The sequence below is a fragment of the Pollachius pollachius genome (assembly GCF_949987615.1).
Source record: "Pollachius pollachius genome assembly, chromosome: 9".
Taxonomy (NCBI): domain Eukaryota; kingdom Metazoa; phylum Chordata; class Actinopteri; order Gadiformes; family Gadidae; genus Pollachius; species Pollachius pollachius.
The window spans coordinates 24,236,767-24,251,473 of NC_136942.1; the positions used below are offsets into that span (position 1 = coordinate 24,236,767).

The window sequence follows — 14,707 nt, forward strand, 5'->3', positions numbered from 1 at the left end:
TGAACTCCCATGTTGTAGCAGTCTCAATACTATACCAACTCCACGTACCAGCGTGTCACTTCTGTAATATTTCTACAAAGACCCTTCTCTGTCATCTTGGAAAGACCACGACCTGCTTAGAATTCGAGGTGTGTCAATTATATAAACCTGAAAACAGAACAATGGCAGTAAAACTTCAACAAAATCTAGTCTAATGCCGCTGGAAAGAGCCTGAGATGGGTTTCCCAAGAGCTCAAACAAAATGACTTTCTACTAGTGTCTGTGGACTATTTCTCCCGGTTGTTGGAATTTTTTCCCTTGAGAAAGGTCACTGTAGAAACCATATCGCCAGTCCTGGTGAGAGACATGTTGATCTGACAGGCCAACGGACATTAGGAAAACCGCCACCGTATACACAATGTACCCTCCGCAAAACCGAGGGGAAATACCCACTGCACAGGTGAACTAATTTCTGCTTCGCTTAGCAATTATCAATGCTACTTTGTTTGATTATTTTATTCTTAATTATGGCCTAAACTAATGACACAATGCATTAAAAACATGGTTTACGCAGATTTCTTCTTAGAATGTTGATGGGCCCAAATCTTACTGGGATTCACTCTTTCTCGCCACATAACACAAACTATTGGCTTTGCCTATTTGTTCATAATTAATATAATGCTGTCCTGTTATAGAATGAGATTAGCGTATGTCCCTGCCTCAGGTTCTGATTGTAGGTAGTCGGTTCAGTATTAAAGGTTAAAGCTGAAGGCTGACACACTGTTTGTGAGAGAGTTTCATCAGCTGTTAAACAAGTTTAATACCAGTGCAGAGATGGTCACAGTGAGGCCCTCTCCTTCCTGCCTAACCTGTCTTTGGTGCCCGGATGTAGAGAGGACGGTGGCGTGTATGTCGACGCTTCTCATCTCCGCTCTACAAACGCTTTTGTGGATTGTATGCTCTATCCAACCAACCCAGTGTTTTCCCTATATGCACCTAGCAGCGGCAGTACGCCGCTGCTGAAATATGACCGCTGCTGCTGAATTTCTTTCTTTTAACTATAGGAGAGGAGAGCTTCATCTTATCTCTTTAAATTACGAATGTTACGAATGCGCTACGGACGCCTCATATCAAGGTCAATTCACACACCTGAGTAAAGCATATAAACGGAGAGGAGAGCTCCGTCTTCTCTTTAGAAACAAATGTTATTTTGCGCTACGGAAACGCTTCATATCCAGGTCAATTCACGCTGTGAGCAAAGCATAAATGGAGAGGAAGTTCCGTAAAGTTAGAAATAAATTGGCAGATTCAGAGTTTGCGGTTCAATAGATCATCAGTGAAACATCGTTGTGACACAATTGATTGTAGTAACCCAGAGTACCAGCTACAGCATTGTTTTCATCCAAACAAGCCGTCTTTGGCGAACGGTGAATTGCATTGGCTTCTATGAGCTGTCGGCTTTCAGCTGCAAGCTTAGGGACCGTCTGCAAAGTGCAAAACTGAAAACGACCACAATGGTAAAATTTCAACAGCGTCGCCATTATTGACTCTAGAGCCCCAAAACTTGTTCCATGGAGGTATGGCCTCTTCATGGTCCTACTCAGAGATGTGGACTCGAGTCACATGACTTGGTCTCGAGTCATGATTTTGATGACTTCAGACTCGACTCGACAAAATTACAGTCAAGTCTAAGTGACTCGACTTAGACTTGACTGCTATTGACTTGAGACTTGACTCGGACTTTGCCTCTTTGACTTGTAATGACTCGACATGTCTTGAGTCAAAAACATTTATTGTTTTAGATATCTAACTTATTTCCCACCTAGAGGGCTAGATACCCAAGACGCATTCACTTCCATGAAGATGAAAAAGAAAACAGCGAGTGTAGACAAATCTACACTTCAATAATATCAAAACGAAATTTCGATATTGTTTATACTTTATTCAGAATAACAGTTTTAGTTTCATATCGGCTGCGTTTTGAGTTGGTCCCATTGAAACCGTCTGGCCAGCCTCTGACACTTAAGACATCGTAACTAAATCATTGTTCAACCGTTAACCTTCGTTCAACAAATGTATCCAATCTACAATCTCAATTATCATCATCCTCATTATCTTTAATAATATCTAAACTGAATTTTGATATCATTTATGCTTTCTTCAGAATCACAGTTTAAGTTTCATATCGGCTTCGTTTCAGTTGGTGTCATTGATTTGCGTTGACACTGGAGGTGAGGACATTCAGCAGTGTTGCCAGATTGGGCGTTTTTTATCGCCCTATTGGGCTACTTTTAACAACATAAGATTTCGGCGCATGCGCATATCATAACACATTTGAAGACAGAAACAATGAACATATTATAACTGTGTTGATAAGAAATGACTGTTCATTAGAGTGATATGTTGAAATTATTATCAATAGCCTAATATTGACATTAAGTAAAAATACATGGTGACTTGTTCAAGACTTGAAAAGGTTTGGGACTTGGACTCTACTTGGCTTTGGTGTGACTTTGACTTGGACTCGACTTAGCTTTGGTGTGACTTTGACTTGGACTCGACTTGGATTTGGTGTGACTTTGACTTGGACTCGACTTGGCTTTGGTGTGACTTTGACTTGGACTCGACTTGGCTTTGGTGTGACTTTGACGTGGACTCGACTTGGCTTTGGTGTGACTTTGACTTGGACTCGACTTGGCTTTGGTGTGACTGACTTGGACTCGACTTGGCTTTCCCTGTCTTGACTTGGGACTCGACTCGGACTGGACGGCTAAGACTTGGGACTTACTTGGGACTTGCCAAACAGTGGCTTTGTCCCATCTCTGGTCCTACTACAACCTTTAGTTTTGAAAATATTTCTCTTCTTATTTTTGAGGATTTTTTATTTAGCAACAATTTCAATAGCGTCACCATTATTGACTCTAGAGCCCCAAAACTCGTTCCATACAGGTATGGCCTCTTTATGGTCCTACTACAACCTTTAGTTTTGAAAAATATTTCTCTTCTTACTTTTGAGGAGGGAATGGGAAGATGCATTGGTTTGAGGCACAGACCTTTTCGATTGTTGTAGTATTTGTGTTATGTGATTTTACTGTAGGGTGGTTGTTGATATAATATATTTTTTGTTAAATAAATGTAAATAATGGTGTAACGGGTTCCAATGAAATGCGAGCAGGCAGAGGTGTCGTCCCTCAGCAGGAGATCGTTTTTATTGTTTTTAACGAAAACACAAATATTCCAACGATAACAAAAAGGGTCCGTTCCAAATCGTCTTTTCAGGATCCGGGTGTATTTCCCTTGTTCGGGATCTCGGGGGTCCGTGCTCCGGGTTTCCTTCCTCACTACAACACAAAGCAGGCACATAAGTATACACTCCCTGATTGGCCTGAGTGCAGACACCTGCTCACCACCAGGTCCAATCCCCCCGGCCAATCCCGTGCGCTCCCAACCTGCCCATACTCCCCCTGCAGGCCAGACGTCGCACGTACCCTCCCCACAAATGGTTTTAAATATTATACTTGTAATATGTTCAATCTCTCCATATTTCCCCTGCTCATTACTGTGCACAAATGTACTGTATGTTTGTTGCCGACAGACACATAGAAACCTCCCGGCAGGGTGCGCTTTGCAAGCAAAAAAAACAACATTTCACCTCCGCTGCTGCAACTCCATCCTAGGGGAAACACTGCAACCTAAACACGTTGGCTACCCTAGACATCAGTGTCTGGATCATATTGCTGTTTGGCTCGGTTATGTTGCGTTTGTCATGGCCGACTTACGCTGCTTACCATTTCAAACTTTCTACACCATCAACCCATCAGACGACACCTGCTACTGAAGTACAGTGACCTACCGTGGATCCTCCGTCTGGTCCATCTCAGCTGGTTCCTGTAACCGCTATCTAACTGCTATCCAAAAAAACTGTGATCGTTGGTCAACACTGTCACCCCTGACACTGCACTAACCAGGACAACATCATTCATGCTGCTTAACATTCACTCTTTAAATAACAAAGCCCTCCTTATCCATGACCTTATCTAAGAAAAATCACTGGATTTCTTTATGATTTACTGAGACATGGCAGAACCGGCAAGACTACATAACTCTCAACCAAGACACTCCCCCAGGTTATGGATATATCCAAAAGCCTTTCAGCCTTGACCGTGGTGGCGGGCTTGCTGTCATCTATCGTGCTGACATCCTTGTCAAAGAGATCCCAGTGAATGGATCGCAGAGTCGCTCACAAACTTCCGTAAAAGACTCACCTGTTCGAAGTTCACCTAGACTCGGCATAGCCACCCTGTCCCTCGCGCCCACCATTGTATGTTGTACGTCCTGGCACTTTATGTACGCACTTAATGTACGTTGTATTTATTCATAGAACTTAATTGTGTAGCATCTGCAGTAGCTAGCTATCGATTGCTGTATACGGGGAATGGGTTAGCCTAGCGATTGTTAGTTCTATGAACATCTACTGTATCGACAGCGATATATTGTTTCACTTCTTATGACAAATGTACTTATTGTAAGTCGCTTTGGATAAAAGTGTCTGCTAAATACCCTAAATGTAAATGTAATGTTGACTGGGTCCACACAGCTACAGGTTGTCCTGTAGCTGTAATCTACTGCCCCCCCCAAAACCTCTTCCTGCTTCCTACCAGAGCTCACCAAACTGGCACTATCTGTCCGAAATCACCGTCTACTACCCTGCTGAAATCCATTGACCTGGTGAACCCGAAAAGTGTGTTAGTTATGTATAAAGCTCGTAATAACCTACTTCCTCCCAACATACAAACCATGTTTGGATATAAGTATTAACCCTTATGGGTATATGTAGGCGTGTATGTATGTATATATGTAGGTAAGTATATGCATGTAAATGCAAACACACTGTATGTATGACATTTGTTTGATGCTCTTAAAAATGTGAGAAGGGGGGGCTTGATATAAGGCTGAAGCTTCTGCCCCTACCCTTTTGGTCACAACCAATTAAATGCATGGATTCATTCATTCATTCATGCTGGGTAATTTTAATATTCATCTGGTTTCCAGAAGTTATTCTCTTGCTACAGATGTTTTATCACTGCTTGACTGCAGTGATAAAACACATACAGGGCCCCACACATGACAAAAGGGCACACCCTGAACCTCGTGTGCTGGCATTATCCCCTCCCACCTGCAGTGCACTGAACTGGTTGTCTCTGACCACCATTCCATCTTGTTCTTGGTCCCTGTGCCTCTCCCAAAGCAGTGCACCAAACGACCCATCACGTTCAGAAACGGGCGTGTTTTCCACTCTATCCGACTCCCTAGCGACCCACCCCCCCTACCAAACCGTTGATGGCATGGTGGAACACTGAAACCATGCCCTCTCCCTCAGCCTGGACTTTGTAGCAGCTCTCACCACGCGCTACGTGTCGTTCCCTCGCCCTGCCCCCTGGTTCACTCCTGCACTCCGCAGGATGAAGACCACAGGACGTAGGCTCGAGAGACGATACAGAAGATCCAGCCTCACTGTCCATCGTGAAGCATTCAAAGAACACGTCACGAACTACAAAGAAGCCCTTTCCCAGGCAAAAACAAGGTATTACTCCACACTTATCAGTAACCAACAAAAACACCCCAAATTTCCACCACAAACCGTCTTCTTCACCCTCCTGATGCTGCTAAACCCTCGGATGCTGCTGACCTCTGCTCCACGTTCCTGGATTTCTTCCAGCAGAAAGTGGACACCATCCACCGGCAGCTCCAGTCTCCTGGGTTCTCCCCTTGCCCCACACTGCCCCAACAGGATTCTTATTTTCCACTGCCCCGTCACCTCAGTGCTGCCTATCTGCCTTCTCTCCACTGGATGCCTGCAGGTAAAAAAAACGAGTCACCTCAGCCAGTACTTCAACCAGCAGTCTGGACCCAATGCCCACCTCCCTGAGTAAGGCCTGTCTTCCCATCCTCTGCCATCCAGTGGAAAACATCTGGCTTCTGGTGTAGTACCATCCAGCTTTAAAATGGCGGCAGTCATCCCCACTCTCAAGAAGCCGTGCTCATACCCAGACGACCCCAACAACTATGGTCCAATCTCTATCCTCCCTTTGCTCAGCAAAATACTGGAAAGAGCAGTGGCTGCCCAGCTCAAACACCAAATGTCCCACCATGAGCTCTTTGAAACCCTCCAATCTGGTTTCAGAACTCACCATAGCACTGAGACCGCCCTCATTAAAATCACTAATGACCTGCTGCTTGCTGCCGACAATGGCCTCATAACCATCCGCATCTTCCTTGACCTTTCTGGAGCCTTTGATACATTCTCTCACACCCTCCTTCTCCACCGCCACTCTGAGCTCATCGGCCTCAGTGGCACAGCACTGTCCTGGTTCCGGTCCTACCTCACAGACTGGAAACAATTCATCACCCTCAATGGCTCCACTTCTGATCTGGCACCTGTCAATCATGGCGTGCCCCAGGGTTTGGTGCTTGGTCCCCTGCTGGTCACCATCTACATGCTGCCCCTAAGTCATATAATCCGGAAACATGGACTCAACTTCCACTGCTATGCTGATGATACACAACTCTTTATCAGCACAAACCCCTCCTCCCAGCTCACAACTTGTCAACTGCCTATAGGAACAAAAATCACGGATTACCACAAACTTACTCAAACTAAACAGCAACAAGACAGAAATGGTGGTGGCCCCTGCAGCACTGCACAGGAAGGTTGGAGACCTGGTTGTGGATGGCTGCTCCATTTCCCTTTCTCCTGAGGTGCGCAACCTAGGATTCATTCTGGACTCCCCTCTCCTTCCGGTCCCACATTAAGAACGTCAACAGATCTGCCTTCAACCACCTCAGAAACATCTTACGACTCCAGCCTCCACTCACACATTCAGTCACTGAGACACTCATCCACGCCTTCATCTGCTCCCATCTGGACTACTGCAACGGTGTCCTATCTGGACTGCAATGGTGTCCTATCTGGACTGCAACGGTGTCCTATCTGGACCGCCCACCAAGGCCCTGAGCAGACTCCAGGTCCAGAACACAGATGCCAGGGTTCTAACCCACACAAACTCCACCCCTACACTCAGTCATGCTCTCTGCGGTCCTCTGACGAGGACCTGCTGGCCATCACCTGCACTAGATTAAGGACCATGGGAGACAGGCCATTCTCTGCCAATGCTGCCACACTATGGAACAGCCTACCAGCCCACATCCGCTCTGCCCTATCCCTGCCCATGTTTTAAAAAAAACTCCTCACTAAGTCCTTTGACCCAAATCCTCCCTTCCCCTCTCCCCTTTTTATTGTTAAGCAACCTTAGGTATCTTGAAAGGCACTATAAATATCCAAGTTATAATTATTATTATTATTAATACTCGTTGGAAAGTTCCTTATTTCTATGATGTGGTTAGAATTAGGGTTCCAACAGTTAGGACCAGGAAGCTGCTATGACTTTTCCTGTTGTTGTTGTTGTTGTTGTTGTTGTACTGTGTGCACTGTTGCTGCACTGCTCAATGAACCTCATCCCAGTAGACTGTGACTCAGTGGGACGACATGAGATATGTTTTGGAGCAATATTCAAAGGTGGAAAAATATTCATCATTTTGCCCAGTTCAACGTACATTAGAGAAATGTATTTAATTTGTTATGTTCTCTCTCTGTCTCTCTTCCTTTCTGCCTGTCTCTCGATCTATCTCTCTGTGTGTCTCTCTTCATGCCGCTCTGTCTGTCTGTGTCTCTCTCTCTGTGTGCCTGTCTGTCTCTACCTCTGCCTGTCTGTGTGTCTCTGCATGCCTCTCTGTCTGTCTGTGTCTCTCTCTCTCTCTCTGTGTGTCTGTCTCTATCTCCCCCTGTCTGTGTTCTGCTCTCCGTGCCTGTCTGTGTGTCTCTCTGCATGTCTGTTTTATGTTTCTCTCTGTGTGCCTGCCTGTCTGTGTGTCTCTCTGCGTGCCTGTCTTTCTGTGTGTCTCTCTGCCTGTCTGTCTGTGTGTCTCTCTGCATGTCTGTTTTATGTTTCTCTCTGTGTGCCTGCCTGTCTGTGTGTCTCTCTGCCTGTCTTTCTGTGTGTCTCTCTGCGTGCCTGTCTGTCTGTGTGTCTCTCTGCGTGCCTGTCTGTCTTTCTGTCTGTCTGTCTCTCTGCATGCCTGTCTGTCTGTGTGTCTCTCTGCGCGCATGTCTGTCTGTGTGTCCCTCTGCCTGCCTGTCTGTGTGTCCCTCTGCCTGCCTGTCTGTGTGTCTCTCTGCGTGCCTGTCTGTGTGTCCCTCTGCCTGCCTGTCTGTGTGTCTCTCTGCGCGCCTGTCTGTGTGTCCCTCTGCCTGCCTGTCTGTGTGTCTCTCTGCGGGCCTGCCTGTGTGTCCCTCTGCCTGTCTGTCCTCCAGGCCACCCTGTGTTTCGTGGACATTGATAACCAGGCCCTGGAGGTCCCAGAGGGCCTGCCTTCCTTCCCGGACCAGGACCAGCTGGCCCAGGAGCTGAGGGAGGTGCTCCTGTGCTTCGGAGTGACCTCCCAGCCTGCCTCCTCCCCCCGGCCCCCCGCCTCCTCCCCCTCCTCCCTGGTGCTGGAGGACCTGATAGAGGACAGGCAGAACGGGAACCTGGGCGGGGAGGAGCTGGCGGTGTTGGAGAGGCTCCAGGCCCTCGCCTGGAGATGCCGAGCGGGCGTCAGGCCGGGCGGGGGTGTGCTGACGGGTCCGCTGGAGGACCGGGAGCAGAAGGAGCTGCGGTCGGCCAAGATGAACGTCCAGCTGAGGGAGGTGGTCGCCGGGCGCCTGGCCGCTGTGTTCGGCCGCTACGAGGAGTTTGTCTCACACAGCGCCACGGACCTGGACTCCTGGCTCAGCAACCCAGAGGGGACCTGCAGCTTCGACAAAGTACGCAATAACCTCAACTTTGTATTCAAATAATATTCTTTTTACTGTACTATTAGGCGCGTTTCATCTGCATAGGCAGGAAAAAACCCTCAATATTAAGGTTATCTTAAAGTATGATCAAATTGCTATTAGGGAATTTATCTTGTAGGACATGATTGTGCTCCAATGTTGTGATACAATAGGGTTAGTAAGATGGGGTTAGGATAGGACTGCTGGCCCATGAGAGGTTAACCGCTCCTGTGTTTCTCCCAGGGATCCTTCCTGTCCATCCAGCCTGTGAGTCACCTACACTTCCTGTCCCGCTTCCTGGAGACGTCCATGTTTTCAGCGTTCGTGGACAGGAAGTTGATCTCGCGCTGGGTGGACAGCGAGCCGCTACAGCGCCTGTTTGACCAGCGCCTGGAGCGTGGGCAGGGGGGCCCCCAGGGGCTGCCCGGCTATCAGAAGGGCCCGGCGCTCTTTGAGGCGGGTGAGTTTCCCCGTCAGAGAGGGTGTGGCCTCTTCCCCTCCCACAGGAGGAGGGTGCAAACGGCTGCGTCTCAGAACTGACCCATGGTGTGACTGGGGAGGAACCTCAGTACCTCAGGAGAACAGGGTGTAGAACAGGGTGTAGAACAGGGTGTAGCTCCCCTCCATAGGGGGTGGAGGTACCTCAGGAGAACAGGGTGTAGCTCCGCTCCATAGGGGGGTGGAGGTGCCTCAGGAGAACAGGGTGTAGAACAGGGTGTAGCTCCCCTCCATAGGGGGGTGGAGGTACCTCAGGAGAACAGGGTGTAGAACAGGGTGTAGCTCTGCTCCATAGGGGGTGGAGGTACCTCAGGAGAACAGGGTGTAGCTCCCCATAGGGGGTGGAGGTGCCTCAGGAGAACAGGGTGTAGCTCTGCTCCATAGGGGGTGGAGGTACCTCAGGAGAACAGGGTGTAGCTCCCCTCCATAGGGGGTGGAGGTGCCTCAGGAGAACAGGGTGTAGCTCCCCTCCATAGGGGGTGGAGGTACCTCAGGAGAACAGGGTGTAGCTCCCCTCCATAGGGGGTGGAGGTACCTCAGGAGAACAGGGTGTAGATCCCCTCCATAGGGGGTGGAGGTACCTCAGGAGAACAGGGTGTAGCTCCCCTCCATAGGGGGGTGGAGGTGCCTCAGGAGAACAGGGTGTAGCTCCCCTCCATAGGGGGTGGAGGTACCTCAGGAGAACAGGGTGTAGCTCCCCTCCATAGGGGGTGGAGGTGCCTCAGGAGAACAGGGTGTAGCTCCCCTCCATAGGGGGTGGAGGTACCTCAGGAGAACAGGGTGTAGCTCCCCTCCATAGGGGGGTGGAGGTGCCTCAGGAGAACAGGGTGTAGCTCCCCTCCATAGGGGGTGGAGGTACCTCAGGAGAACAGGGTGTAGCTCCCCTCCATAGGGGGGTGGAGGTGCCTCAGGAGAACAGGGTGTAGCTCTCCATAGGGGTGGAGGAGTCCCTACCCCTCACTTAGTTAAGTGCTGTGTTACCAATGCTTCCTCCTGTGCCCCACTGACTCTTAAAGTGAAACCAACATAACGTTAGGATGTTGGATAAAGATTTGACTGACGATCATTCTGTGATTCAACAAATTAATTCTGCCATTTTGTCATTGTTACTAAAATCATAATAAATATAACCGCAAGCGGTGATTAACGGGGTCCGAGCAAAATTAAAAGTCAAGAACAAACTAACGGAAGATATATAAATATAACATAATTGTCATATTTAAGGAAAGATGTTCCACTTCTAAACCTGAACTGCAGCCTCATTCACATGGTCAAAATGTCTATTGATAAGCACACAACATCCAGAAAACTCAAAGCACACATTTCTCAAGTGAATTAAGGGCTTTCTTCAAAGCATATACCTGAAAAATCTTTGAATTTCTGGGGAAATTAAACATTTGTAGTCAAGAACACTAACGAAAGAAATATAAATATGACAGGCTTAATTATGAAGGAAAAATGGTTAATGAAGAAGTTCCCCTTAATGCCATAATGTGTCTTGGCAGTCCGATTCTTGGAAACTAATGACCCGGAATGTTGATTGCCTGATGAATTTCAGGTGCTGTTCAATGTTGTGTTTCTTAAATAATGGCAATGACAGAATGTCATGTTCAGCTTGTTCATAATGCTCTAATCAGGATTCGAACTCTCAACCTAAGGATCACCAGTACACCAGTGCATTATCCCGTTGAACCACTGACATTCCTGAACTGCATGACGCCTCATTCACATGGTGAAAATGTCGATTGATAAACACACATCAAGAAAACTCCAAGCACACATTTCACAAGAGAACTAAGGGCTTTCTTAAAAGAGTACAGATCTGAAAATGTGCACTGTTAATGGTATCCACCTAATGATAGCCGTATGGTAGTTATACAATAACAAAATGGTCATATAGGCAAATGGGTTGAGACTGTGGACGTTTGGCTTTTCTATGAAATTATGGGAAAAGTAAAGATTTTTAGAGCAGAAAACCAGGGTGAATAAGATGTGTCTGATTTTAGAGATTAATATGATGAAAGAATTTTGAGTCCAGGTCAATCTCATAAGGAGAAATAAGGCTAGTTCATAATTTTTTTAAATAGTGCCACCTTTGGCTGCAGAACCACAATTTGGGTTTATTTGTAGTGGGGGGTATTGGTATCCACCTAATAATAGTTTTTTTTTGTACACGTGGTCATACAAGAAAAATGTGCTTACTGCTCCAAGTTTATTGGCCAATATTTCTCAAATGGAACTAAGTAAAACAAATTCTGTTCGATGATTTTTGTGAGGCTTGGTCTAAAGATTTGATGTGGCGGTTTTGGGGAATTTTTTATTTTTATTGTAGCCTGTGAATCTTTTTATCATTTTTAGCTTTAATATGAAATTGTGGGAAAAGTATACATTTTTAGGGTTTTATAAATGCGTCTGATTCTGGAGATTAGTATTCTGTGACGCTAGTATTCTGTGAGCAGATGATCTAGCATCTAGGATTGATTGCTCTTCCTTGGGTCCTCGGATGTTAACGCTGAATTTCATAAATTGACTTTTGCAGCTGACTTTGGCATGTTGAATTTGTGGACGTTGAAAATACTTAAGTTTAATTTTTTGACATTGAATATTTGATTTTGAATTTTTAAACATTGAAAAATAAAGCTGAAAATGATTTGTTGAATATTTAAAGAGTTATATTTAGAGGCAAAAAAAACAGATATTCAGTGCTTAGTATTCAATGGCTTTTTATTTTCAAAATCCGATGGCACAGATTTAGGCGTGCTGGAAAAAAATTGCAAATTGTGTAACTTTGTAATGAAAAGATTCTGCATATTGTCTATAAAATAACTATGCCAAATGCAGAATTGTTCTCCATTAGTCCCAATAGGGTGATGACGATATCGAAATGCAAAAGCAACATCCAACCTCCTTTATTCTATAATTTAGGGAATTCACTTTAAATACACCCAATGTAAGAATGTTCAAGTTCGAAATAAGCACAAAAATATAATTAATTTAACTTTAGTGAATAAGTATTCAATATGACATAAGAATTTGGACTTTATAAGCTACACATAAATGCACATCACACAGGCGGAGGTTTTCTTTTCCTGAAAGTGTATAAATCCTTCCTTGACAGTTTGAGTGGTCAAAGAGCTAGGAAACACCACAAACGCAAAAAGAAAATTATTGAGCGCAGCTACAACCTTGCGAATAGCACGGCACACTGTATTTTTTCCGCAACAGTAAGTCCACGGCTTCTTTGTGTAGCATTGCCTACATAAGGTCAAACAAGGACGATCAAATAGCGAATACCCTCTGATGAGAACCTGAATCTCTCATAAAGAATGTTCACAGGCAATACCAAGGGATTGGATCTGTCCCGAAAGACCCTCTGTCTCCGGAGAGACCCCTGTATGATACGGGCTCCGAGGTCCATGGGAAAAGCCACAAATGGTGGCGACATTGTCAAAGGAGGGGCTAGGAAGCTGCGATCTAACCCGTAAATCGTAGCTGATAACCTGCTCCCGACCAGGTTTGGTTGGCAGCATAAGTCACCATGGTGATACAGCGACGCTAAAAGATAGCGACTTTCGTGTCACAGCAAACCTCGGCTTTGAGCGCAAAGGGTATACTTCGAGGTTCGTAGTATACCCCACGGGGATCAGACATTTGATGGCCAAGCCGCACCCTGCAGTTGCCTGTTTGTGAGGCAATTATACAACAGGATTCTCCACACCCAAGATGTGGTCAGAGCCCTGGTTCAGATGGGTTATTACAGACATCAGAGGCGCCGGATCTTGTGGCTCAGGTGGTGCAACCACACCCAACAATAAAAGCAATTAATTATATTTTTCCACGTCATGGCCTCGCAATAGTGGTTGCAGCATGAACTAGGCCTATTCACAGCGTTGTAACTTTAAATTACGTCTGCTCTTGCCTCTTGGTCATGCAGTCACGTCCACCAGCCAATCGGATGCTACCCTGCGAGCGCAGGTTGGCTACAAACCAAGAAAATAAGAGGCTACGCGAGCGCTCTGACCCAGCACCACATTTACCTTTCAAATCCTTGTGCAATGCTGCTATAACTTACAATTACAATTACAATTAGGTCATTTAGCAGACACTTTTATCCAAAGCGTCAGGAGCAGTTAGGGTTAAGTGTCTTGCTCATGGACACTGCTCTAACTCCTGAGCTAAGCCGACCCTCATAACTTCATCCTAATTTGTTCTTAAAACGTGTATGATTTATGTTTTGGATTTTGTGTTTGGGTGGAGCGTCGAGAATATTCAAATATAAATATATTTGCGCGCAAAATGAATGTTGTGCACAAAGAAATCTGCTGATCTGTTTTGGTCTCAAAACAGAGCGAAAAAAGGGCATTTAGATGCACCGTTAAAATTAAAGCCCTAGGGAGAAATCACCTGGGGTCTCATTTTTAACCGTTGCGTACGCACAAAACGGGGCTGAAAGTGGCGTACGTGACTTTCCACGCCAAGGTTGTGATCTATAAAAAACTAACTTGACGGGAGAATGTGCACAGCCCTAAGCAAACTCTGACCCATGCGTACGCATGGTTTGGAGGAAAAGGAGAATTGGCGACATAGACGCTGCTGTGGTGAACTGAAGTCAGACTGAAGAAATGTAGAGTGAGAAGAACGATTATGTTTTATCATGGCCCTTCATAAGTTTAATTTCAACCCGTATCATGCGTTAAATCTATGTTATCAGAATAATTTAAGTCAACTGCGTTATTTCTCAGTTATAACTCCAGAAAATCTCCTTAGAATCGAAATGAAAATTCAAAATCAAAATTCTCTATATTTAATCCCATCACTCCATACTGTCCATTGACGGCACGACTGCATGGAATAAAGCATCTGTCCAACATGTGTCAATCACATAATATTTTTATGTGACACTGTAAACACATAATCAAATGTCAATTAAATCCCAAGTGTGGAAAACCAAGCCACATACTCCTCATCGCAATCGTTATATTATTGTCCGTTCCTCTTGATGCTTTTCATGACAAATCAGGCATTAAAAGGAGTTATGTTCAAGAACATTTACCGTGGGTGATTACAAACTGATTATCCGAAGCGTTCTCGGTCAGTCTTATTACCGTAACCCTACAGCGGTGAGCCCCGTGCGTAATGCTGCACCATGGCACTGCTGGAGGACCATGCAAATGGCAGGATTCAGAGGGAGATTTATTGGTACATAAAAATATGTCCCTTTATGTCAGACCACTTCTTTTTTTAATTCTGGGACTGTGCGCTCCGTGCCACTGACAGAGTTCACTGCTGCAGCAACATGTTGCCACTCACTCTGCTTTTTGTTGTTAGTGATCCCAATCCTGTGACCGCCGAACAGAA

At 45.8% G+C, this 14,707-nt stretch overlaps 1 protein-coding gene across 1 annotated transcript in view; it reads left to right on the forward strand.

Annotated features, from left to right (window-relative positions):
- Positions 1–14,707, forward strand: part of LOC307080025 (DENN domain-containing protein 5B-like) — a 48,382-nt gene that overhangs the window by 8,146 nt on the left and 25,529 nt on the right. Inside the window, 2 exon segments of the mRNA XM_079742588.1 lie at positions 8,351–8,842; positions 9,095–9,311. Of these exon segments, the coding sequence (XP_079598714.1) occupies positions 8,351–8,842; positions 9,095–9,311 (709 nt within the window).